Source organism: Oncorhynchus nerka, linkage group LG17, assembly GCF_034236695.1.
Source record: "Oncorhynchus nerka isolate Pitt River linkage group LG17, Oner_Uvic_2.0, whole genome shotgun sequence".
NCBI lineage: Eukaryota > Metazoa > Chordata > Actinopteri > Salmoniformes > Salmonidae > Oncorhynchus > Oncorhynchus nerka.
Window position 1 is genome coordinate 23944087 of NC_088412.1, and position 26365 is coordinate 23970451.

General features: G+C 44.1%; 2 protein-coding genes across 2 annotated transcripts; one reads left to right on the forward strand and one right to left on the reverse strand.

The window, feature by feature from the left end:
• Nucleotides 1-249: 249 nt before the first annotated feature.
• Nucleotides 250-8356, forward strand: LOC115144928 (fibronectin type III and SPRY domain-containing protein 1). Its single transcript, XM_029686078.2, has 12 exons — nt 250-670; nt 1591-1686; nt 1868-1999; nt 3400-3501; nt 3968-3990; nt 4439-4560; nt 5087-5296; nt 5830-5928; nt 6086-6239; nt 6329-6663; nt 6971-7059; nt 7198-8356. The coding sequence occupies exons 1-12, from the start codon at nt 656-658 to the stop codon at nt 7306-7308; spliced, it is 1488 nt and encodes a 495-aa protein (XP_029541938.1). The 5' UTR covers nt 250-655; the 3' UTR covers nt 7309-8356.
• LOC115144930 (signal-transducing adaptor protein 1-like) lies at nt 8324-25282 on the reverse strand. Its single transcript, XM_029686082.2, has 13 exons — nt 24846-25282; nt 16149-16220; nt 15887-16006; nt 15744-15800; nt 14105-14256; nt 13878-14009; nt 13577-13646; nt 12720-12822; nt 12452-12553; nt 12016-12087; nt 11829-11906; nt 9601-9744; nt 8324-9467 (listed from the first exon to the last, which is right to left on the reverse strand). Exons 1-13 carry the CDS (start codon nt 24936-24938, stop codon nt 9412-9414), a joined length of 1251 nt encoding a protein of 416 aa, XP_029541942.1. The 5' UTR covers nt 24939-25282; the 3' UTR covers nt 8324-9411.
• Between the last annotated feature and the right edge of the window lie 1083 nt (nt 25283-26365).

Sequence of the window (26365 nt, forward strand, 5' to 3'; positions counted from 1 at the left end):
ATCCAATGGCATGGTGAATTATTGTTGTTGTTTTCACGGTGAATTACTATAGCTCCCTTGGGCCAAGCCTTGTAATTTTGTAAATGCCGGATCTCTATGGCAAGACGCACCATTCACCAAAGTTTAATCCAAATCGGGCAAGTGCTGTCTGAGATATCTTTTTGACTAAACGAATCAATGCTTGGTCCGAAATGCTCCATATTGGAGGATGTGACGCAATTAAGAAACCTCCGTAGCTTGAGGAAGCCAAATCTACCTCTTGTACTGCCGTTCGCCTCAAATTGGTTAACAATGCGGAGGGCCCCATATAGCTCCACATTGACATGATTGAATCATCATTCTAATTTATTTTCTGGTGATGACCTAATTGCTTTTCATTTACAAAGGAAATAATACCTACCTGAGTGGAAACAGATTATACCAACGATTACGTAATATGGTTCATATTAAAACCACACTACCCAGATTTCCCTTCTACTGCATCTGCGCAAAACACAAGACGGCCCTAAACATTGGACAGGAGATGCAATGCACTCCAGCAGCATCAGTACCAGACCAGTAGTCAGTGTGCTCCAAATACATCGAAAAGAGTAGACGCGAAAGAACAGTATTTATAATTCCTGATACACCGGCACTGGTTCATTGGAACAGCAAGATGGGAGATCGGAAGGTAGGAACAACCGACCGAACAGGTGTTTTGTGTTTGCGGCGTTCGCAGGGCGTACAAAGAAAGGAGGAGTAGCGCGGAGGACCGGAACTTTGTTGATGTCTTACATCATTGTAAGACCTTGAATGGTTACATCTTGTACTTGATTTAAAAGACAAGGCGTATTTTATGGAGGCACGTCGACAGCAAGGTTTGCAGTCCCTCAACCAATTACTACTCTGAGCATTAGTTTTCGAGAAAACTACGCCTTGCCGTGACAGGTCCCAGAATAGTGTTTATTGATTAAACTTGTAAATGCATACCAGTCCACGACACATTCACAACTGTTTGTTTTTATTTTGTATCGCTCTACAGAGACCTAGGTTGCGATAATAAACAGGTGGGTGCAGAGAGTGTCCCATTATCCCTATGATTTGGGCCTGGCGCATAGCCTATCGCATCAAAGAGCATATCAAATGCTTCTTGGAGTGTATGAACAACTGACGGGTTGGGACTGGACTGTTGACATAATTTTCCTGAATCTTTTTTAATGCAGTATCATTAATTCAATGTGTGAGTTTGGCTGCTTCCGAGATGGGGTGCCTAGTGTAGGCTTTATGAGGAGTTAAACCCAACAACTGGAGACGCATTATTACATTATGGATGCGCATACTTCCGGTCAAGTAGCAAGATGCCCGCCCTGGTCACAGTTTACACAGAAGTGGAAATTTACTCCCAAGAAATGCAGATTACCAAGTACTGACCATTTGATTCACCCTTACTCATTTGAATGTAGGCTATTGTAAGGAGGGGTGATCTGTGTAATCCTGAAGCAAGGTATTTCATGAAATATTCTACTGTTTTCTATTCTATAATTGAGAACAGATACAGATTATTCTTAGGCAGATACTTGGCTACTTTTAACTTTGTGTTACATTCTGCAGGAATCACTGCGTAAGATCACCACTACCCTGGCCATGAAGAATGATGAGATCACAAACTTCATCTGCTGTCTGAAACAGAGCCTGGAGAACCTGGAGGTACTGTACACACCATCTGGGCAGGTCTAACATTAGGTTACAGTCTGAAGCAAGATTGCAGCATGTGTGCGACACAATGGTTTTATGAACTTGGCATAGTGTACATGCCGTACTAGTCTGTCTGACTGGATGGTCAGAGAGTCTATCAGTGAACTGATTCCTTCCCTATTGGCCCCTGCAGGGGAACTCCAGCCGTGTCCAGGAGGACCTGGAGACAGAGTTCAGCTCCCTCCACTCAGTACTGGATGAGCTGAAAGACAGTATGGTCACCAGGATCAAACAGGAGAGGGCCAGCCACACCTATGAGCTACAGGTCAGTTCATCTTTATTGGGCTTTTACTGGATAAGGATTTTACAGGCTTTTGCTTTGCATTTCTTGATCTTTTAAGATTTCAGTCATTAACGTTCAGCATTGAAACATTTTTATGACTTCCCAGGCTATCTGATCATAGGATCGACTTATGATCAGTTTAGCATGACTCATTCTCAGGTTTAGAATCGGGATAACTTTTTTGTGAGTAAAGCCATGTGCATAGTGATTCAGTGTTGCTTAGAAATGTTGCTACAGTATGAAAGACTGTGTGTGTTGGGGTCTGCAACATTAGTATTCCTAGAGGATTAGTGTCTGTGTACTGTATAATCCTGTTTACCTCTCAGCATCTGAGTGTCAGTTAGCCAGTCAGTCAGACAAAGCAACGGCATGGGCAGCTATACATAACTACATTGCATCGTGATAACATAACTACATTGTATCGTGATAACATAACTACACGGCATCCTGCTTGATTATGTGAGTGGGAAGTGTAGAAACCAAAGTGATATACTGAACAGCCAATTACAGTAGGTTAATTGAAAGAAAAAAAAGTGGCTCATGACCATTCAACTCAAATAACTCTTCCTGTGATGGAAAGAAACCTCAATGACACAGTAAAGAAGACGCTTGTTACATTAGGAGGAAACATTGTCTGGACTGTGATTAAATATATTCTTCTCTCTCTGCCTTTCTCTCTGGTTCTCCCTCAATTCCATTCAATTCAAGGGCCTTTATTGGCATGGGAAACATGTTTACATTGACAAAGCAAGTGAGATGGATAAACAAAAGTGAAATAAACAATAAAAAGTGAACATTAAATATTACACTCACAAAAGTTCCAAAAGAATAAAGACATTTCAAATGTCATATTATGTATATATACAGTGTTGTATCAATGGGCATGTATTTAAAGTATAAAAGGGAAAATAAATAAATATGGGTTGTATTTACAATGGTGTTTGTTCTTCACTGGTTGCCCCAGGTCACACACCTTGCTGCTGTGTTTTCACACTGTGGTATTTCACCCAATAGATATGGGAGTTTATCAAAATTGGATTTGCTTTCTAATTGTTTGTGGGTCTGAGGGAAATATGTGTCTAATATAATCATACATAATATTGTCATCGTTCTCTCTCTGGTTCTCGTTCTCTCTCTCTGGTTCTCTCTCTGTCTCTGGTTCTCTCTCTGTGGTTCTCTCTATCTCGCTCTCTCTGTCTCTGGTTTTCTCTCTGTCTCTGGTTTTCTCTCTCTCTCTGTCTCTGGTTCTCTCTCTCTGGTTCGTTCTCTGTCTCTGGTTCTCTCTCTCTCTGGTTCTCTTTCTCTGGTTCTCTCTGGTTCTCTCTCTCTCTGGTTCTCTCTCTCTCTCTCTCTCTCTCTCTCTCTCTCTGGTTCTCTTTCAGAGTCAGCTGAGTGCGTGCTCCAAAGCCCTGGAGAGCTCTGAGGAGCTTTTGGAGGTAGCCAATCAGACTCTCTGCTCCTCGGAAGCAGACGACTTCACTCAGGTAACGGCTGGATGAAAAGCTTCCACAACCTAGCCTATTTCATTTCCATATCTTATGCAATGTTGCCATTGGCATTTTGCTTGAGGATATTCATAATGGTTTTATTGGCATAAGTGTTGTTATACATTTGACATTTTAGTAATTTAGCAGACGCTCTTATCCAGAATGAATTACAGTAGTGAGTGCATACATTTTTGTACTTTACAGACTGGTCCCCTGTAGGAAACGTTGCAAGCGCCAGGCTTTACCAACTGAGCTACACAGTTACTATCTGATTCTTATCTTTATGTACCTTTATTGTAAAGCAGTACAGTATGTTGATCTGATGTGGTTCGTTGTGATGTATGTTTACTGTGTAACACAAATGTAATGTTTTCAATTGTAAGGATGTGGCTGAAACTGAGTTCTCTCTCGGTCCATATCTCCCCTCCTTTCCCTTCTGCTTTCCCTGTCTGCTTCTCTCCAGGCGGCCAAAGACATTAAGGATAGGTATTGTTCATTGCTCTCCATTTCTCAAAGTATCTTCTTAACTCACTAACCATCTGCTCACCCACACACATTACAACAAAATATAGATTACATACAATCACGCTGTAGCACACCCTTTTAATCACCACTCTGTAGTCTTCTTGCTCACCTCACCTGCCCTCTCTGTCCCAAACACGTGTCAGTCCCCCATGGCACATGCTCCAATCTATCCCCTCTCTGGCTGTGTCAGTTTAGTTTTGGACGTTTCGTGTGTGTCTGTTCATGATTCACAAATATGTTTTTGTGTGGTACTTTAGAAAAATAGTTAGTATGTTATTATAGCTCTGTGTAAAGTGATTACTAGTTACAGTAGTATTACAGTACAACACTCACGTGTCCTGTCAGTCCTTCAGTGGGTTGAATAATGAGACATGTCTCACTCTGTGTGTCTTTGTTTGGGGGAGAGCAGTGTGACAATGGCCCCTGCCTTCCGTTTGTCACTGAAAGCCAAAGCCAGTGACAGCATGAGTCACATGATGGTGGACTTCACCCAAGAGCGGGAGATGCTGCAGGCAATCAAGTTCCTCCCAGGTCAGTGTGGGACCCATTATGTCTGTCTATTGGTTTGTCTTTAATAACAGCAATGGACAATGCTCTTACAACCAAAGAAATAAGAATGAATAGAATGGGCGCCGTCTCCATTCAAGTCAATAATGGTATAATGGGTGGACTGGTGGCCATTATGAGTTTACCCATTGGAACAAAGCAGGAAGTAAAAGCAGGAAGTGTAACCAGCAATCTGTGCTGTGATTTGTTGAATCAACTCAAATGTCATTACAAATTGCATGAGCCACATAAGTTAGCATAATTTGAATGAACATTCTACATTACCATGGAAATTATTGCCTCATGAGTGTACCCATGAGTTTACCAGTTAAATTGCCAATGTTAGAGGTTCCAAGCTCGTTCTATTCATTCTTATTTCTGTGCTTGCAACATTCTTTACTGAAGTTATATTTCAATTAACTGTTGTGACCATGTCTTTTTGGTACCACCCATGTTGACCAAACCTAGCCCTCTCAGTATGAAGGACGTAAGCCCCAATTTCTCTCCCCAGTACCTGCCACCCCAGAGATTCTGGTGTCAGAGTGCCAGGTCTGTGACAACACGGTGACAGTACAGTGGGCTCTGCCGGAGCCTGACACCAAGATAGATCACTATGACCTGGAGCATCGCCGCACCAACTACGAGGGGCCGCCCCGCGCCCGGGAGGACTACCCCTGGATGGTGGTGGAGGGCATTCGAGAGACAGAGTACACCCTTACAGGTAAGCGTGTCAGGCTACGGGTTACAGTTAAAGCTAGGGTTAGGGTTGAGCCGGGGATGTGGACATGAAACTAGGGTTAGGGTTGAGCCGGGGATGTGGACATGAAACTAGGGTTAGGGTTGAGCCGGGGATGTGGACATGAAACTAGGGTTAGGGTTGAGCCGGGGATGTGGACATGAAACTAGGGTTAGGGTTGAGCCGGGGATGTGGACATGAAACTAGGGTTAGGGTTGAGCCGGGGATGTGGACATGAAACTAGGGTTAGGGTTGAGCCGGGGATGTGGACATGAAACTAGGGTTAGGGTTGAGCCGGGGATGTGGACATGAAACTAGGGTTAGGGTTGAGCCGGGGATGTGGACATGAAACTAGGGTTAGGGTTGAGCCGGGGATGTGGACATGAAACTAGGGTTAGGGTTATGGCTTGGGTTAACTAGTAAGAGGAGGGCCTGTCTTTAGATGCACTAGCCTAGGAGTAATACGTTTACTTAAATTGACCAACTGTGATTATCAAGTACCCATTATGTGATTTCAGGGCTTCGCTTTGACACACGTTACATGACGTTCCGTGTGAAGGCGTGTAACAAGGCTGTGGCAGGCGAGTTCTCTGAGCTTGTAACACTGGAGACACATGGTGGGTGAACTGGACATTGTCCTCCACTCAGGAGGGAGAATGCATGTACACAGTATCTTTTTGTCCTAAATATCTTCTGATGTGATAAGAATCAATGAGCCAGCACATCAATATCAAGCCTGTCTCTATCTCGCCACCCCTCTACTCCTCCCTGCAGCGTTCCTGTTCAAGCTGGATGCAGGCTCGTCCCATCAGAACCTGAAAGTGGAGGACCTCAGTGTGGAGTGGGACAGCTGTGGGGGGAAGATCATCCAGGACATCCGCAAGGACAAGAACAGAACCAACCAATCTCCCATGCACTCCCCAGCCAGGTCAGAAACACTTTCTGACATGTCCTTTGTGCATGAAAGTTGAGGTTCAACTTTGGCGTCCTCTGACTCTCCCTCTTCTCCTCTCCTAGGACGGCCATGAATTCACCGAAGAGAGTGCCGTCTGCTCGGGTCGGCAGAGACCGATTCACGGCTGAGTCCTACACTGTACTGGGAGACACCTTTATCGACGCAGGCCAGCAGTACTGGGAGGTGCGGTTCGATAAGGAGAGCAAGGCGTTCGCTGTGGGCTTGGCCCTGCGGAACCTGGGCCGCTTTGACCAGCTGGGGAAGAGCAACGCCTCTTGGTGCATCCACCTGAACAACTGGCTGCACCAGAGCCTCACAGCCAAGCACAACAACAAGGCCCGCACCCTGGACTGTCCCATCCCGGACCGCATAGGGGTCTACTGCAACTACGAGGAGGGTGAGACAGACCCCCAGATACACCTCAAATATATCTCCTCTCCACCTTACACTGGAGCAGCTTTTCCACATCGTCAGGGGGACCACTTAACTGACACTGACAAACAGTACATAGTGATTTGTATTTAAGACCAATCTTCATTAAATAGGATTAAATAGGTCTGGATTAAGGATTGGATCAGGAGTGGGTTAGGTAATGTAATCAAATGAACATGTTCACTTGAGCCTGTCTGCACTATGTCTGTTTTCTGTTGCTATGCTGCTGTATCAAATCATTAGCTGCCTTAGTTACATTTCTCTCCATCCAGGAGCACTGTCCTTCTACAACGCCAGAACCAAGACGCTGATGCACACCTTTAGAACCAAGTTCACTCAGCCTGTCATACCAGCCTTCTCGGTGAGAAACTTTGATTTTGTTTACTTTGTGGGTCACTATCATCTCTAGGCAAGTCACAGCAGAAAGAAATTAGGGCACTGTCTTTGAGAAAACACACCTTTTTATATGTTAAGTTTGTGTTCTGTGGAACCCCTGCAGGTGTGGAATGGGAGTTTCTCGGTGCAGACGGGTCTGCAGGTGCCCAGTGTGGTGCAGAGTGGCCAGAGGAAGAACAGTGGTACCAGCAGCTCCAACGCCAGCCTCACCTAGACTCATCCAGGTCACAGCCACTGCAGAACTTTACCCCACTGAGGCTGTGTGGTACTAGGAGCTCAAACTTGCCCAGTGCTGCCCACTGCTCATCCCAACACCACCATACACACCATGCCTGCCTGCTTGCCTGGGGGGGTGATGGTTCTTCTCTGCCTCATCCAAGTCAGCTCATTACACTCCCTGTGCCTTCCAGAGAGGTGCCCTCATCAGTATACTCACTTAGGCAGAACTGAATCAGTCATTTAATTCAAATCCATAATTAAAGGCAAAATGACAAAAGCCTAGTTATCAGTATATTAGGAGCTAGGCACATATGTTTATATTTAAATGCAACAGTCAAAGACCCCAATGCAACGAGAAACAAATAGTCCATATAACTTGGTTGTAGTACAGTAGTCATTAATACATACTGAATGTTCAGAATCCTCTGCCTATAATTTAGCTAGTTGCTCCTCAGTACAGAAACATCTAATTTAGCTGTATAACCCAAATAACTTTGTAGCAAAATGACATGCTTATAATCAAGATATAAACACTAGGAATGTATTGAATTCTACATCGCCAGCGGCTGTCTGGGGACCAGTGGAAACAGAGTTGGAAATACAGTACACCTGATTGTTTTGTAGAAGTGTTTGTATGGGGGAGCATGGGTCTGAATATGCGTGTGTGGGTTTGAAATGTACTGTTATATGTGTGTGTCCCTAACTTGTCACCGTTTAATCACCTGCAGTGAGAAGATAAGCCATTTTATGAGCTGGGTGGGGACTCCCTGGATAACGAGATGTTGCTGAAAGTGTTTAGTTCAATGTTAACACCATTCCTTATTCATGTCACCTGATGTCTAAACTCAGTGCTGGTGTGCTATTATTTTAAATACAGTCTTACGTTCTTGTCATGTTGATGGTATGCATCATATGAATATAACCTGCAATGCTTTTTTCTTTATTTCATGGGTGAACAAATTTCACATTGTAAATATGTCCCTTTCATTTTTCCACTACAGTATGCATCTGTCTCACTGAGTTTAATAAAGCAGTAAGACAGCCCTGTGTGTCTCTCATTGTGTACATTTCAGGAGTAAAGACTACTACATTTTGTCCTCACAAGAATATAGACAGGATATAATCCCTGTAATTCGTTTTATTTCAATCAGGACACATTGGCTTCATTACTTTTCTGACATAGAACAGAGAGACAAATATAATGCTCCCAGTAAAGATTGTAGTGTTATATCAGAAGACAAAACTTAAGAGCCAAACAACACTGACTGGTATAGACAAATATTTGATACTGTAGGCCTATTGGATTATAGAGAAAAATACATGGTGTGAATAATGTGACATTTACATGCCGATTTACAGTCTTTAATTTGCTAGTGTGTGGTTTGGATGAAACGATCCAGGAAGGAGGAATCGATAAGGCATTCATCTTCTGAGAGTCTGAGCTGACAGCGAGCTCGGGAGAGACCCAGGCACGCAGCCCAGGGTAGGAGGCGGCCAGACGGAGGGAAACACAGCCCATGTCGGTCTGTTAGACATTAGCTTTGTTTACACGTTGTGCTAACATGTGAGTTTCATGATCTGATCAATATGATCCAATCACTATCTGATCAAGGTTTGTCGTGTTTACACATGGTCTTAAATGTGACCAGATTCCCTGTATGCAAATGATTTGACAGGTATTTATTTTAAGACAAAGGTTCTGTCAACAACACTAGAGGATGGTATAATGATTATTTCAATTGTTTGATCATCCAGATCTGTTTACACTTGATTGATATCAAGACAATGCATGCCTGACTACAATGTGTCTTTTAATCATCTACACCAGTCTAAAAATGTGGGCAAGATCAGGACAAAGGGTGCGTGTTAGCACCAGGTATAAATGGGACTACAGACAGATTCTCTGGGAGAATTTGACCCAACGGCATTCGGCACCCATAATTCACATAAGCGACAGCACTTAACTGGCCCTAGTCGGGCCAATTTTAATCAAGCTTTAGGGCAGTAGTAGGGAGTTGAGGGAGTGTTCCCAATTTGTTGCGAGGCCAGTGTTGTAGTCGGTTTTTTCACCTGCAGATGGAATAGCTGCCAGGAGAAGTCACTGTTGATGCGCCAACCTCTTCTCCAACTTCAGTTTCAGCTCCGCAGATATGGCTGAAAGGAAGACGAGAGTCAAGAAACCAGCATTTAGGGGTTTAAGTTCCCTGAGCAATTACTTGTTATAATCATATTGTAGATGGTTGGAACTCTTCTAAATGAAAAGACAGAACCAAAACGGTTGACCTACTCTGAGCCACAACGTCTAGTGGGACAGAATTTACAGCGAGGCGTCTCAACCTGGCGTCAGGGGTCTCTGTAGAGGTGCTGGGGGAGGTACGAGGTGTCGGAACAGGGGGCATCAGTGGTGGCTTCAGGGTCTTCCTCTCAGCTTCTACAACACAATGGAGAATGTTTTCATTGATTGATCAATTCCAAAAGGGAAGATTTAGTGTCACACAAGCAGCTACCCAAAAAAGAAACAAAAAACATTGTAACAAAGTGCCATAATAAGGGTGGTTCCACAAAACCAGTCCCTTTCACGTCCCTTTGATATTTTAAGTCAAAATTGTGCACAAACATTGTATATAGTGTTGTACCGAAAGGTTGCTGGATCGAATCCCTGAGCTGACAAGGTAAAAATCTGTCGTGCCTGCCCCTGAGCAAGGCAGTTAACCCACTGTTCCCGATGACGTGGAGGTCGATTATGGCAGCCCCCCCCCCTCCTGATCCAGGGGAGTTGGGTTAAATGCAGAAGGCACATTTCAGTTGTACAACTGACTAGGTATCCCCCTTTCCCTTTTATATGTTTTCCTTGTCTTTCTTTTGCTGTTTTTCAGCTTTATTGCCCTCTCCTTGAGAGTATAGGTTCCTTATGCTAACACCACATTCCCTGTGTACGTGTGGTTTGTTCTAGTAGAAATACATCTATAACGTTCTGTTCTATCCTGTATTTCTATCTGATATTACATCTAGTGGCCCTTTTGGGTACTTTAGATTACATCAAGTGTTTGCAATTACCTCTGGCTCGCTGTATGGCTTTATCTGTTCCACTATTGTTTGTGGAGATATGCTCTGATGAAGGTCGACTAACCGTAAGCTCAGCTATAAGTGGCTGAGTCATTGTTACTCCAATAGTTCATGAAATGCCTTTCAGTTTGTTATTGACCAAGGTTGTTAGAGTAGTCGGGGAGAGTGGAGACATTATCTACATGATTCAGCATCCCTACGACAAGGGAAATATAGTATTCTTTCTAACAAAGATACATTACATGACCAAAACCCAGATTCATCCGCTGGACTGCCAGATGGTGAAGCGGGATTCATCACTCCAGAGAACATATTTCCACTGCTCCAGTGGAAATGAGCTTTACACCAGTCCAGCCGACGCTTGGCATGGTGTATGGGGATCTTAGGCTTGTGTGTGGCTGCTCGGCCATGGAAACCCATTTCATGAAACTCCCGACAAACAGTTATTGTGCTGACGTTGCTTCCAGAGGCAGTTTTGGAACTTGGTAGTGAGTGTTGCAACCGAGAACAGACCATTTTTACGCGTTACGTGCTTCAGCACCTGGCAGTCACATTCTGTGAGCTTGTGTGGCCTACCACTTTGTGGCTGAGCCATTGTTACTCCAAGACGTTTCCACTTCACAATAACAGCACTTACAGTAAACCGGGGCAGCTCTAGCAGGGCAGAAATTAGACGAACTGACTTGTTGAAAAGCTGGCATCCTATGACGGTGCCATGTTGAAAGCCATTCTACTGCCAATGTTTGTCTATGGAGAGTGCATGGCTGTGTGCTCAATTTTATACACCTGTCAGCAATGGGTGTGGCTGAAATAGCCGAATTCACTCATTTGAAAGGTTGTCCACATACTTTTGCATCCATAGGGTACCTACATACAGTGGGGAGAAGTATTTGATAACCTGCAAAATCGGCAGTGTTTCCTATTTACAAAGCATGTAGAGGTCTGTAATTTTTTTAAATCATAGGTACACTTCAACTGTGAGAGACGGAATCTAAAACAAAATTCCAGAAAATCGCATTGTAGACACTTCAATTTGCTCGACATTCCAATTCCTCAACTCCCCCCCATGGCAAATATTTGGAATATATTAGCCCACACAGCTACAATGATGCACTTTCATGCTAGGTTTAGGACCTCATATTGTAGGTTATAGAAACCCAATCTAAAGTACAGAACAATCTTAAAATGATATACTTTTGTTTTGATACAAGCATCAAAAAATCTTTGTGAAAATTTGTGAAAATCAGTTTATTGGATCTAACTTGCTTCCCACATTTTCCATGTGGTTTCTTCCTTCAGACTCCATGAAATGATGACCTCTTCCTAAATATTTGGTCAAATTATAAAATGCATGGCTTCCAAGAAAAAAAGGAGTCTCAACTCACCCTTTGGCTCAACTCACCCCAATCTCTCCTAAAGTACCAGTAGTCTTAAGATAGTGGGACTCACTTGGCAGACGAAAAGGTGTGGGAGGAGGCTGAAGGGGGTGAGCAGCCTGCACTGCAGTGCCTTCTTCCTTTTCTTGCTCTAGAAAAGCACACAAACAGGAATAGCAACAGAGGGTGAGGAATGAAGTCATACCTGAAGTGTGTTGGAAGATGGAGCGCAGGGGGGACAGAGGAATGATAGTACTCACGGGTGTCATTGAGGTAAAGGATCTCCCCTCTATCTGACTCAGACTCTGGAGTTGGCACACGCTCTCTTGGACCTGGGATTAAAACACAATATTCCTTTTATGTCCTCTTTCCATTACAACTCATTGAATCTGGTCATTACTAAGGCAAAACATTGATCATTTGAAGCTTGAGAAAGAAGTTGCCAAGTAGATCTAGGATCAGATCCTTTCCCATGGTCTTACATCATATAGTCTAACACCACACAAATGAACTACCGGTCTTGTCTACCTGTCCAAAAATGTGTGTTAGCGGCCAATTCCTTATTTTAATGAGAGCTATAGTTGTAAAGTTGGTTAGAGAGGATACTCTTGATGTAAAGCCAACATGGTGCCATTGTAAAGGTGTGTGTGATTGTTAACAGGGTCAAGGAGGTCCCAGTAAGGGAGGTCTGTATACCTGGTTTGGGAGGGAGGGCAGGAACTGGCACAGGGGGCATGGGAGTACTGGGGGCGCACTGCAGACTCTTCTCTCCACTCTCCTCATTTTCCTGAACAAACGCTGCATAGACAGCAGGTATTAATGTTATGACCAACACAACTGATAAGCCAGAGCCATATTTAACTTAAGATGGACAATTAACAGAAACACAGGGAAAAACTGAGAATTAGAGAGAGAGAGCGAGAGAATAAATGGTAGTAAATGGGGTGTGTGTGCTCTTTCTTACTGATGCTCTCTTCGTAGGGTCCCTCCATAATGAAGGGTGTCAGAGCTCCATTAGTCTTCTCCACAAGACAGTCGATGACACCATGCAGTGTGGCACAGGGGATCTACAGGCAGAAGCCATATCATTAACAAACTGCATACACCACAGCTGAAAACAGCCTGTCAATATGGCTGCATTCAGACAGGCAGCTCAAATCGGATCTTTGTTTTCACTAATTTGTATTTTGACCAATAAGATCAGCTCTGAAAAAGATCTGCTGTGAAAAGATCTGATGTGATTAGTCAAAAGACCAATTAGTAGAAAAAATATCAGAATTGGCCGGTATCAGAATCAGTCTGCCTGTGTGAGTGCAGCCTATGCCTGAAAACAGACCGAGTCAACATGACTCATTTAGAGAAACATTTAGTACACACTGTTCCAGCAATCAATCAGAGTTAAAATCTCAGAGATCGCCTACAGCAGAGCTCAGGCCTTGTCACGCTCATCACTTCAGAAAGGACCAATAAAGGTAAGATGTATTATCATAATGATTGAGTTGTCTGTAAATCAGGAGAAAACAGGGGCAGGCAAAGACAATCTGTTATGGTTTATTGTCCTGTGAGTACCTGTGGAATATTTCATCAGTCTCCCTTATCACGCCCTCCTTTTGGGTTAACCTGAGGTTCAATGCCTCTCTAGGGTCATAACGAGAATTCACTTTCATAAGTTTAGATAGAGGAAAAGTGCAACATTGTTATTTGCCATAAAGAAAATAACTTTCTTTAAATGTAATATTTTGCATTAAAGTAGTGTGTGTGGCAGTTGACAAGCATGTGTATTCATGAAGGAGGAAGCAGGAATCCCTTTGAAATACTCACTGGAGTCTCTACATCGAATGTGTATCCTCCGTCATGTTTCCTATCCACGCGATAGTGTCTGAATACAGACCTGACCGAAGAGAGATACGTTATCAAGGAGTGGCACATTAATGAATTATAAGTAATAATCAATCTATCTACTGGAATCTGTCACATCAACAAATAAGTATGCACTTCTCTTCACGTGATTCAGCATGTGTGGCCTATCATGGACTATTAATCAAATGATCATGTGACATGCATTTTCTTTGACTGCACTGCAGATATCATTGTCGGGAATTGAGGGGAAAGGGGGGCATACCCATTGAGGTCCTGTCGAGTGGTGACAGCCAATGAGACTCCGTCCCTGCTGGGCCGCAAGAGCAGGTTCCCACGGTCAGAGTGTCTCTCCAACATAATCTCTGCCTCGATACGAGACACTGGCTGGTAACACCTGCACACAGACCATCCACATATAACACATCTGAACAGAGGAAATCAAAGCCTATACAGAGTTAGGCAAAATCCATTAGTTTAGTGTATGCTTACGCAGGCATGTCCTCAACGAGACTGAGGTTGGAGCTGGATGCTGCAGCAAGGGTAAGGGACAGGTTGTTCCGTCTCTCCCGCTCTGTCTCCACTGTCTCCCTCATCATGTGGATCTGGCCAGGCAGCAGGTTGAGTGAGCTGGGCACTGACAGCTGGAGGGAGAGACACACAGGGACTGTTTAATACTGTAATTTAGACCAAAAACCATGAAACACAGCATTTCTGAGACAATATTGGCTGAGCTATGTTGTATAATCCTATCAAATTCCCCACATATATAATTATACAATGCCAATAAACACTGACATTATACTATCTGTGAATGCAGAGAGATAAAAAGAACTAAGAGGAAGAGAGAGGAAGGAGAGAGGAGGAAGGCGAGAGCGCGAGGAGGAAAGAGAGAGCAGGGAGGAAAGAGAGAGAGAGGTGGAAGGAGAGAGAGGAGGAAGGAGAGAGAGAGGAGGAAGGAGAGAGCGAGGAGGAAGGAGAGAGCGAGGAGGAAGGAGAGAGCGAGGAGGAAGGAGAGAGCGAGAGGAGGAAGGACAGAGAAGGAAAAAGAGAGAGGGGAAAGAGAGCAAGGAGGAAAGAGAGAGCGAGAGGAGGAAAGAGAGAGCGCGAGGAGGAAAGAGAGAGCGCGAGGAGGAAAGAGAGAGCGAGAGGAGGAAAGAGAGAGCGAGAGGAGGAAAGAGAGAGAGAGGAGGAAAGAGAGAGCGAGAGGAGGAAAGAGAGAGCGAGGAAGAAGAGAGCGAGGAAGAAAGAGAGCGAGAGGAGGAAAGAGAGCGAGAGGAGGAAAGAGAGAGCGAGAGGAGGAAAGAGAGAGCGAGAGGAGGAAAGAGAGAGCGAGGAGGAAAGAGTGAGCGAGAGGAGGAAAGAGAGAGCGAGAGGAAGAAAGAGAGAGCGAGAGGAGGAAAGAGAGAGCGAGAGGAGGAAAGAGAGAGCGAGAGGAGGAAAGAGAGAGCGAGAGGAGGAAAGAGAGAGCGAGAGGAGGAAGGAGAGAGCGAGGAGGAAAGAGAGCGAAGGGAGGAAGGAGAGAGCGAGAGGAGGAAAGAGAGCGAGAGGAGGAAGGAGAGAGCGAGAGGAGGAAGGAGAGAGCGATGAGGAAATGCAGAGATATGAGGAAGGACAGAGAAGGAGAAAGAGAGGAAGGAGAAAGAAGGAGAGAGAGAGAGAGAGGAGGAAAGAGATATGAGGAGGAAGGATAAAGGAGAGAGCGCGAGGAGGAAAGAGAGAGCGCGAGGAGGAAAGAGAGAGCGAGAGGAGGAAAGAGAGAGCGCGAGGAGGAAAGAGAGAGCGCGAGGAGGAAAGAAGGAGAGATGAGGAAGGAGAAGAGGAAAGAGGATGAAAAAGAGAGAGCGAGGAGGAAGGAGAAAGAGCGAGAGGAGGAAGAGAAAGAGAGAGGAGGAAGGAGAGAGAGAGGTCACGCTTAAAAAGGTATTATCGTAATCACTGCCAGGAAAAGGAAAAGTCCCTTTGTGATAGCATAATTCGCTTTTGATATCATTGTTTGTTGTTCACCAGGGCAATCAGAGCAGAGATAAAGGTATTATTCTCAGTTTACTGACCAGGTATTAGCAGAAAAAACAATCATACTGAAAATATGCGGTATGGTTGTGAATGAACTGTATCCTGATTCACTAACCTCAACTACACAATAGATGAAACCTTTCCATAGTTCTCGAGCCTCTGGACTTGGGGCCTGTAGAGAGAGGGAGGGAGGGAGTCAAACCATTAAACACAATAATGTTGCATAAAGACGATGAAAACAGTCCCCTATGTCCTTACAGTGATTTGGATCTCTTCGTCCTTTATGTACAGGAGGAATCCTGCTGCCTCCAGGTTTCTGTCTCCACTGCAGTCATCTGTCAAGGACATGACGTCACTGAGATCCAGTTTCTCAACATACTATTAAAAACACACACACAAGTAGGTGAAATATTGGATTGTCCCCAACTGCAATACATTCACCACTGTTCTTTTCTCTATTTAATGTACCACTGTCCCATCATAGCCCCCTTCTCTTGCCCAATACATTCAGGTAACTCACATCGTTGTCTTTAGTGTTGTTGAAGAAGAAAAGAGTGTTCCCACACAAGCATGTCCATAGTCTCCGAGATGCCTGGACAGAGACAGATTTAAGACTTGTTGGCAAAGAGATGGTGAAAGATACCCAAGACAATGACAATTGACAAGAATTTCTGATTCAGATAAACTATGGATAATGAGTTGAAGGTTATGTCATACCGTTGTGTAACAGCTGGACTACTGAAATTATAAAGAGTGTTGACAGTAGTCATTGGAGCTGACTGAACTGGTTTGCTAGTTCCAATCAGTTACGGAAATCACAGTATGTTTCTCAGTAAGGAAAATGTGCATCATTTGAGCCATCAGTCTATATTCTCTTGACACAAAAATTCAAATTAAACATGCACTTGATTTTTCCTACTAGCACCGACTTTGCTGATAACTACTTTGAGGGGAAATGTACTTGCTACGACTGTGATGTGTGGTCATCTCACCTAACTATATTAAGATGAATGCACTAATTGGAAGTCGCTCTGGATAAGAGCGTACGCTATATGGCTCAAATGTAAATGTAATGGAGGTAGGCAGGTGGCTTTCAGCACAATGACACATTCGATTATTTTTGAGAATTGATCACCCAGTGTAATTTATGCAAATCCTGTTTGGGGCGGCAGGGTAGCCTAGTGGTTAGAGCGGTGGACCAGTAACCGGAAGGTTGCAAGTTCAAACCCCCGACTAGACAAGGTACAAATCTGTCGTTCTGCCCCTGAACAGGCAGTTAACCCACTGTTCCTAGACCGTCATTGAAAATAAGAATTTGTTCTTAACTGACTTGCCTAGTTAAAGGTAAAATTTTAAAAAATTAAAAAGCCTAGTTCCCATCAAGCCTACCTTTGTGACAGTTTTATCCTGCAACTAAAAAGTACAAACTGGGAAAGATTTGGTGAAGTGTAAATGAAACGGTGGTAAATAACATATTTGTCTTTCAGCTTCTTCTGTTGATAAAACAACCGTATACTATCACGCGATGCCAATGACCCAGAGCAGAGCCTCAACACTGTCAACTCATGTCTGCAAAGAGAAGAATAAAGGTTGGTCAATATCTCGATCTAATCTGTCACAACAGCCTGGTCTTATCTTAAAGATGTTCTCCGGTGATTTTTGAACTTTTTCTGTTGAAAAAACTAAATCCAAAGTATATGTTATGGTGTGGGGTGCATTTTCCTGGCATGGTTTAGGTCCACTTGTAGAATCTATCCCAAGGCGCATTGAAGCTGTTCTGGCAGCTTGTGGCCCAGCACCTTTTTAAGACATGACTATTTTGGCAGATACTTGTATGTGCTTGTGATAAAACTTAATCCACAGTTATTTTTTATAAACTATTTATCCTCTGTGGCTAAATGATGCTCTCTGCTGTATTGTGAACATTGAGAGCAGGCTCCTGTGGTTGGTATTTGTATGTTTTTTGCCTCTTGGACCCCAGCCCAACTCACACCATTGACCAGTCACATTTATTTATTATGCTAATAATTTAAATGTTGTATTTATAAGTTACCCAATCAAGACAGGCCCACCAGTTCCCCATGTGGGCCCCCTACCTCCTCTCCTCCCCCCATCTGATGATTAGTAGAGCAGCAGTATATAAATGACTAACCTGTACCCCCGCACATTGACTCGGTACAGGTACCCACTGTACATCGCCTCGTTATTGTTATTGTAAATTGATTTTGTAAATATTTTCTCACATCTATTTTCTTAAAACTACATTGTTGGTTAAGGGCTTTGTAAGTAAGCATGTCACGGGAAGGTCTACACCGGTTATATTCGGCGCATGTGACAAATAAAATTAGATTTGATTCAGGTTTTTTTTTAATTAAAAAATATATATACAAAAGTATGTGGACACGCCTTCAAATTAGTGAAATTGGCTATTTCAGCCACACCTGTTGCAGACAGGTGTATAAAATTGAGCACACAGCTATGCAATCTCCATAGACAAACATTGTCAGTAGAATGGCCTCAGTGAAAAGCTCAGTGACTTTCAATCAAATCTCTGCCCTGCTAGAGCTGCCCCGGTCAACTGTAATTGCTGTTATTATGAAGTGGAAATGTCTAGGGGCAACAACCACGAAGTGGTAGGCCACACAAGCTCATAGAACGGGACCGCCGAGTGCTGAAGCGCGTAAAAATTGTCTGTCCAGTCTCAACGTCAACAGTGAAGAGGCGACTCCGGGATGCTGGCCTTCTAGGCAGAGTTGCAAAGAAACAGCCATATCTCAGACTGGCCAATAACAAGAAAAGATTAAGGTGGGCAAAAGAACACAGACATTGGACAGAGATATGGCTTTTTCTTTGCAACTCTGCCTAGAAGGCCAGCATCCCGGAGTTGCCGCTTCACTGTTGATGTTGAGACTGGTGTTTTGCGGGTACTATTTCATGAAGCTGCCAGTTGAGGACTTGTGAGGTGTCTGTTTCTCAAACTAGACACTGATTTACTTGTCCTCTTGCTCAGTTGTGCACCGGGGCCACCCACTCCTCTTTTTATTGTGGTTAGGGCCAGTTTGCGCTGTTTTGTGAAGGGAGTCGTACACAGCATTGTACGAGATCTTCAGTTTCTTGGCTATTTTTTCTAGCATAGAATAGCCTTCATTTCTCAGAACAAGAATAGACTGACGAGTTTCAGAAGAAAGTCTTTGTTTCTGGCCATTTTGAACCTGTAATCGAACCCATAAATGCTGATGCTCCAGATACTCAACAAGTCTAAAGAAGGCCAGTTGTATTGCTTCTTTAATCAGGACAACAGTTTTCAGCTGTGCTAACATAATTGCAAAAGGGTTTTCTAATGATCAATTAGCCTTTTAAAATTATAAACTTGGATTAGCTAACAACATGCCACTGGAACACAGGAGTGATGGTTGCTGATAATGGGCCTCTGTACACCTATGTAGATATTCCATTTAAAAAATGACCTGTTTCCAGCTACAATAGTAATTTACAACATTAGCAATGTCTACACTGTATTTCTGATCAATTTGGTGTTATTTTAATGGACAAAAAATGTGCTTTCCTTCCAAGAACAAGGACATTTCTATGTGACCCCAAGCTTTTGAATGGTAGTGTAAATCAAATCAAATTTTATTGGTCACATTCACATGGTTAGCAGATGTTAATGCGAGTGTAGAGAAATGCTTGTGCTTCTAGTTCCGACCATGCAGTAATATCTAACAAGAAAACTAACAATTTCACAACTACCTAATACACACAAGTGTAAAGGAATGTAAAGAAGAACACAGACTTGATTTGATTTTGATTTAAAGGAATTAATAAGAATATGTACATATAAATATATGGATGACCGATGGCCGAACGGCATAGTCAAGCCTTATATACACTGCTCAAAAAAAATAAAGGGAACACTTAAACACAATATAACTCCAAGTCAATCACACTTCTGTGAAATCAAACTGTCCACTTAGGAAGCAACACTGATTGACATTACATTTCACATGCTGTTGTGCAAATGGAATAGACAACAGGTGGAAATTATAGGCAATTAGCAAGACACCCCCAATAAAGGAGTGGTTCTGCAGGTGGGGACCACAGACCACTTCTCAGTTCCTATGCATTCTGGCTGATGTTTAGGTCACTTTTGAATGCTGGAGGTGCTTTCACTCTAGTGGTAGCATGAGACGGAGTCTACATCCCACACAAGTGGCTCAGGTAGTGCAGCTCATCCAGGATGGCACATCAATGCGAGCTGTGGCAAGAAGGTTTGCTGTGTCTGTCAGCGTAGTGTCCAGAGCATGGATGCGCTACCAGGAGACAGCCCAGTACATAAGGAGACGTTGCCCTCCTACGGCCTCCTCCACAACCCAGCAGCAGGACCGCTACCTCCGCCTTTGTGCAAGGAGGAGCAGGAGGAGCACTGCCAGAGCCCTGCAAAATGACCTCCAGCAGGCCACAAATGTGCATGTCTGCTCAAACGGTCAGAAACAGACTCCATGAGGGTGGTATGAGGGCCCGACGTCCACAGGTGGGGGTTGTGCTTACAGTCCAACACCGTGCAGGACGTTTTTCATTTGCCAGAGAACACCAAGATTGGCAAATTCGCCACTGGCGCCCTGTGCTCTTCACAGATGAAAACAGGTTCACATTGAGCACATGTGACAGTCTGGAGACGCCGTGGAGAACGTTCTGCTGCCTGCAACATCCTCCAGCATGACCGGTTTGGCAGAGGGTCAGTCATGGTGTGGGGTGGCATTTCTTTGGGGGGGCCGCACAGCCCTCCATGTGCTCGCCAGAGGTAGCCTGACTGCCATTAGGTACCGAGATGAGATCCTCAGACCCCTTGTGAGACCATATGCTGGTGCGGTTGGCCCTGGGTTCCTCCTAATGCAAGACAATGCTAGACCTCATGTGGCCTGGAGTGTGTCAGCAGTTCCTGCAAGAGGAAGGCATTGATGCTATGGACTGGCCCGCCCGTTCCCCAGACCTGAATCCAATTGAGCACATCTGGGACATCATGTCTCGCTCCATCCACCAACGCCACGTTGCACCACAGACTGTCCAGGAGTTGGCGGATGCTTTAGTCCAGGTCTGGGAGGAGATCCCTCAGGAGACAATCCGCCACCTCATCAGGAGCATGCCCAGGCGTTGTAGGGAGGTCATACAGGCACGTGGAGGCCACACACACTACTGAGCCTCATTTTGACTTGTTTTAATGACATTACATCAACGTTGGATCAGCCTGTAGTGTAGTTTTCCACTTTCATTTTGAGTGTGACTCCAAATCCAGACCTCCATGGGTTGATAAATTTGATTTCCATTGATCATTTTTGTGTGATTTTGTTGTCAGCACATTCAACTATGTAAAGAAAAAAGTATTTTAATAAGAATATGTCATTCATTCAGATCTAGGATGTGTTATTTTAGTGTTCCCTTTATTTATTTTGAGCAGTGTATATTTAATATTTTTTTCACTGCAACCGCAAACCACATGAAGACTCAGGAGCTGCTCTCAATGAGTATAGACAGCCTGATGTCGCTCTGCTAATCATCAGATGGGGAGGAGAGGAGGTAGGGGGCCTACGTGGGTAACTTACCTATACAAAATAAATTATAAACTGCATAATAAATAAAATGTGACTTAAATGTGTGAGTCAGGGGCTGGGCCCACAGACTCGGTCGACCTTTAAGTCTTTATTGAAGACTCATCTCTTCGGTAGTTCCTATGATTGAGTGTACAGTCGTGGCCAAAAGTTTTGAGAATGACATGAATGTTAATTTTTACAGAGTCTGCTGCCTCAGTTTGTATGGTGTCAATTTGCATTTACTCCAGAATGTTATGAAGAGTCCCTTTTTACCATGCAAATTAACTGAATCCCCAAAAAACATATCCACTGCATTTCAGCCCTGCCACAAAAGGACCAGCTGACATCATGTCACTGATTCTCTCGTTAACGCAGGTGTGAGTGTTGACGAAGACAAGGCTGGAGATCACTCTGTCATGCTGATTGAGTTTGAATAACAGACTGGAAGCTTCAAAAGGAGGGTGGTGCTTGGAATCATTGTTCTTCCTCTGTCAACCATGGTTACTTGCAAGGCAACATGTGCCGTCATCATTGCTTTGCACAAAAAGGGCTTCACAGGCAAGCATATTGCTGCTAGTAAGATTGCACCTAAATCATCCATTTATCAGATCATCAAGAACTTCAGGGAGAGTGGTTCAATTGTTGTGAAGAATGCTTTAGGGCGCCCAAGAAAGTCCAGCAAGCGCCAGGACCGTCTCCTAAAGTTGATTCAGCTGTGGATCGGGGCACCACCAGTACAGAGCTTGCTCAGGAATGGCAGCAGGCAGGTGTGAGTGCATCTGCATATACAGTGAGGCAAATACTTTTGGAGGATGGCCTGGTGTCAAGAAGGGCAGCAAAGAAGCCACTTCTCTCAAGGAAAAACATCAGGGACAGACTGATATTCTGCAAAAGGTACAGGGATTGGACTGCTGAGGACGGGGGTAAAGTCATTTTCTTTGATGAATCCCCTTTCCGATTGTTTGGGGCATCCGGAAAAAAGACAAGGTGAGCGCTACCATCAAGTCCTGTGTCATGCCAACAGTAAAGCATCCTGAGACCATTCATGTGTGGGGTTGCTTCTCAGCCAAGGGAGTCACAATTTTGCCTAAGAACACAGCCATGAATAAAGAATGGTACCAACACATCCTCTGAGAGCAACTTCTCCCAACCATCCAGGAACAGTTTGGTGATGAACAATGCCTTTTCCAGCATGATGGAGCACCTTGCCATAAGGCAAAAGTGATAACTAAGTGGCTCGGGAACAAAACATCGATATTTTGGGTCCATGACCAGGAAACTCTCCAGACCTTAATCCCATTGAGAACTTGTGGTCAAATCCTCAAGAGGCGGGTGGACAAACAAAAACCCACAAATACTGACAAACTCAAAGCATTGATTATGCAAGAATGGGCTGCCGTCAGTCAGGATGTGGCCCAGAAGTTAATTGACAGCATGCCAAGGCGGATTGCAGAGGTCTTGAAAAAGAAGGGTCAATACTGCAAATATTGACTCTTTGCATCAACTTCATGTAATTGTCAATAAAAGCCTTTGACACTTATGAAAGGCTTGTAATTATACGTCAGTATTCCATAGTGACATCTGACAGAAATATCCAAAGACACTGAAGCAGCAAACTTAATATTTGCAGCAAAAAAATTAATATTTGTGTCATTCTCAAATCTTTTGGCCACGACTGTAGTCTGGCCCAGGGGTGTGAAGGTGAACGCAAAGGCACTGGATTAACGAACCACCCTTGTTGTCTCTGCCTGGCCGTTTCCCCTCTCTCCACCGAGATTATCTGCCTCTCACCCTATTACAGGGGCTGAGTCACTAGCTTACTTGTGCTCTTCCATCCCGTCCCTAGGAGGGGTGCGTCACTTGAGCCACTGATGTGATGTTCCTGTCCAGGTTTGGCGTCCCTCTCTGGTTTGTGCCGTGGGGGAGATCTTCGTGGGCTATACTCAGCCTTGTCTCAGGCTAGTAAATTGGTGGTTTGAAGATATCCCTCTAGTTGGTATGGGAACTGTGCTTTGGCAAAGTTGGTGGGGTTATATCCTGCCTGGTTGGCCCTGTCCGGGGGTATCGTCAGACGGCGTCACAGTGTCTCACGACCCCTCCAGTCTCAGCCGCTAGTATTTATGCTGCAATAGTTTGTGTCGGGGGGCTAGGGTCAGTCTTATGTCTGGAGTATTTCTCCTGTCTTGTTCGTTGTCCTGTGTGAATTTAAGTATGCTCCCTCTAATTCTCTCTCAATCCCCTCTCAGAGGACCTGAGACCATTGCTCAGGACTACCTGCCCTGATGACTCCTTGCTGTCCCCAGTCCACCTGGTCATGCTGCTGCTCCAATTTCAACTGTTCTGCCTGCGGCTATGGAACCCTGACCTGTTCACCGGACGTGCTACCTTGTCCTGGACCTGCTGTTTTTCAACTCTATCTACCGCACCTGCTGTCTCTAACTCTGAATGCTCTTCTATGAAAAGCCAAATGACATTTACTCCTGAGGTGCTGACCTGTTGCACACTCTACCACCACGGTGATTATTATGATTTGATCCTGCAGGTCATCTATGAATGTTTGAACATCTTTGCCATGTACTGTTATAATCTCAACCCGCACAGCCAGGAGAGGACTGGCCACCCCTCATTCTGAGAGTCTGATTCCTCTCTAGGTTTCTTCCTAGGTTCCTGCCTTTCTACTGAGTTTTTCCTAGCCATCGTGCTTCTACATTGCTTGCTGTGTGGGGTTTTAGGCTGGGTTTCTGTATAGCAATTTGTGACATTTTTTAAATTGTTTTATTATAATTTTTTATACAACCATGCTCTCAATTTTCAAAATACACCAGAGAGCATAATTTAGCCACAGAGGATCAATAGTTTATCAAAAAGAATGTGGATTCAGTTTTATGAAGCACATACAGGTATCTACCAAAATGAAGGAAACACCAACATAAAGTGTCTTAAAAGGGTGTTAAGCCACCACAAGCTGCCAGAACAGCTTCAATCCACTTTTGCAAATATTCTTACAAGTGGACCTAAACCATGCCAGGAAAATGCACCCCACACCATAACATGTACTTTAGATTCTTGTTTACTCAAGTGTTTCCTTTATTTTGGCAGTTACCGGTATGCCTACAGTCAGAAAGACCGCTGTGTGGGCAGCATGCGCGTCATGATCCGTACACTAGCAAAGTATGCCAGTCCTGCCATATGTGGAATATATTTCTATTGCTGGTTGCAGCTGTCAGTTTGTCTTTTGGAGATTTCAAAATACAATACTGTGAAAAATGTAGGTTGAAAAGCACATGCCTAACTGCTGAAAAGAGAAGACTAATCTGCCTGTAGAAACAACAAAAAAATCTTCATCAACCTCCAATTTGAAGCTAACCGCAGCATTGTTTTTCAAAGTAGCTCATCTTGAGATAGTCTATTATCACGATGAGCACATCGACCATCCCTGTGAGTAGCCTATGGCCTCATATTCATCATTAGGCTAGTCACAGTGTGCCAAATCCGGCCCTGCCTATACATCACGGAGTATGAACTAAAAGGGTATAGAGCAAACAACGCAATTACTCCAGTGATTTTACCCACACACCGCTACTGACAACAAACATAGACGAAATGTATCTATCACAAAATCCTTATACCGTGTCGTTGAATAATCTCTTCTCCAGGTATCCTTCGTAGTAGCAGTGTGTAAAATGGTTGCTCCGTCGTCTGGCTCGCTTGGGGGTCGCCATCAGTGTCGTGCACGGACGCAGAGTTTACGCACGGGGACAATAGTTTCCTGCTCTCCTGGTTAAGTGATTTGACAACACCTGGGTGGAGTAATTGGCTTAAAAAAAAGTGAGAAATTGTAAATATATATTTTCAGTGCGAGAGTTCCTGTCAGAGTAGCACCATAAGGTTTGGTTAGTAGTCCAAGGTGAAATTTGGAAAAGCTTTTGTTTTCTGCTCAATTATCATCTGAGATTCCTCTCCACTGGAAACTATTTTTGCTGGTAATTGCACTCTCCGTTGATCTGTAGTTGGCAGGCGACTGCAGGTGACACTCGACTCAAGGCAAGTGTCTGTCTCCAAACACGCCCACAACAGGCTAACCACTCCTTGGTCTATTTTCACACATTGGGCCATACACATTTTCCAGGTAAGGACGGGCTCTGGCATTTTAACAAAACGTTTCCGAGAGTGCGGGAACTACCGTAACAAAAAAAGCCATCAATGCAGGGTATTCCCACTTTCTACACCCAGTTAAAGGGTTGGAATTCAAATAAAATTTGATTTGTCACATGCGCCGAATACAACCTTGAAATGCTTACTTACAAGCCCTTAATCAACAATGCATTTCAAGAAATAGAGAAAATAAAATATTTACGAAATAAACGAAAGTAAAAAATAAAATAAAAAGGAACACAATAAAATAACAATAACGAGGCTATATACAGGGGCTACCTGTACCGAGTCAATGTGCAGGGGTACAGGTTAGTCGAGGTAATTTGTACATTTAGGCGAGGGGGGGGGGGGCAATGTAAGTAGTCCTGGTGGCCATTTGCATAATTGTTCAGCATTCTTATGGCTTGGGGGTAGAGGCCGTTAAGGAGCCTTTTGGATCTAGACTTGGTGCTCCAGTACCACTTGCCGTGTGGTAGCAGAGAGAACAGTCTATGACTTGGGTGGCTGCAGTATTTGACAATTTTTTGGGCCTTCCTCTGACACCACCTAGTATATAGGTCCTGGATGGCACGGAGCTTGGCCCCAGTGATGTACTTGGCCGTACGCACTACCCTCTGTAGCGCCTTATGGTAGGATGCCAAGCAGTTGCCATACCTGGCAGTGATGCAACCGGTCAGGATGCTCTCAATGGTGCAGCTGTAGAGATTTTTGAGGATCTGGGGACCTATGCCAAATATGTTCAGTCTCCTGAGGGGGAAAAGGTATTGTTGTGCCCTCTTCACAACTGTCTTGGTGTGTTTGGACCATGATAGTTTGTTGGTGATGTGGACACCAAGGAACTTGAAACTGTCGACCCACTCCACTACAGCACTGTTAATGTTAATGGGGGCATGTTCTGCCCCCCTTTTTCTGTAGTCCACGATCATCTCCTTTGTCTTGCTCATGTTGAGGGAGAGGTTGTTGTCCTGGCAGTGTGATCTCCTAACATATAGGC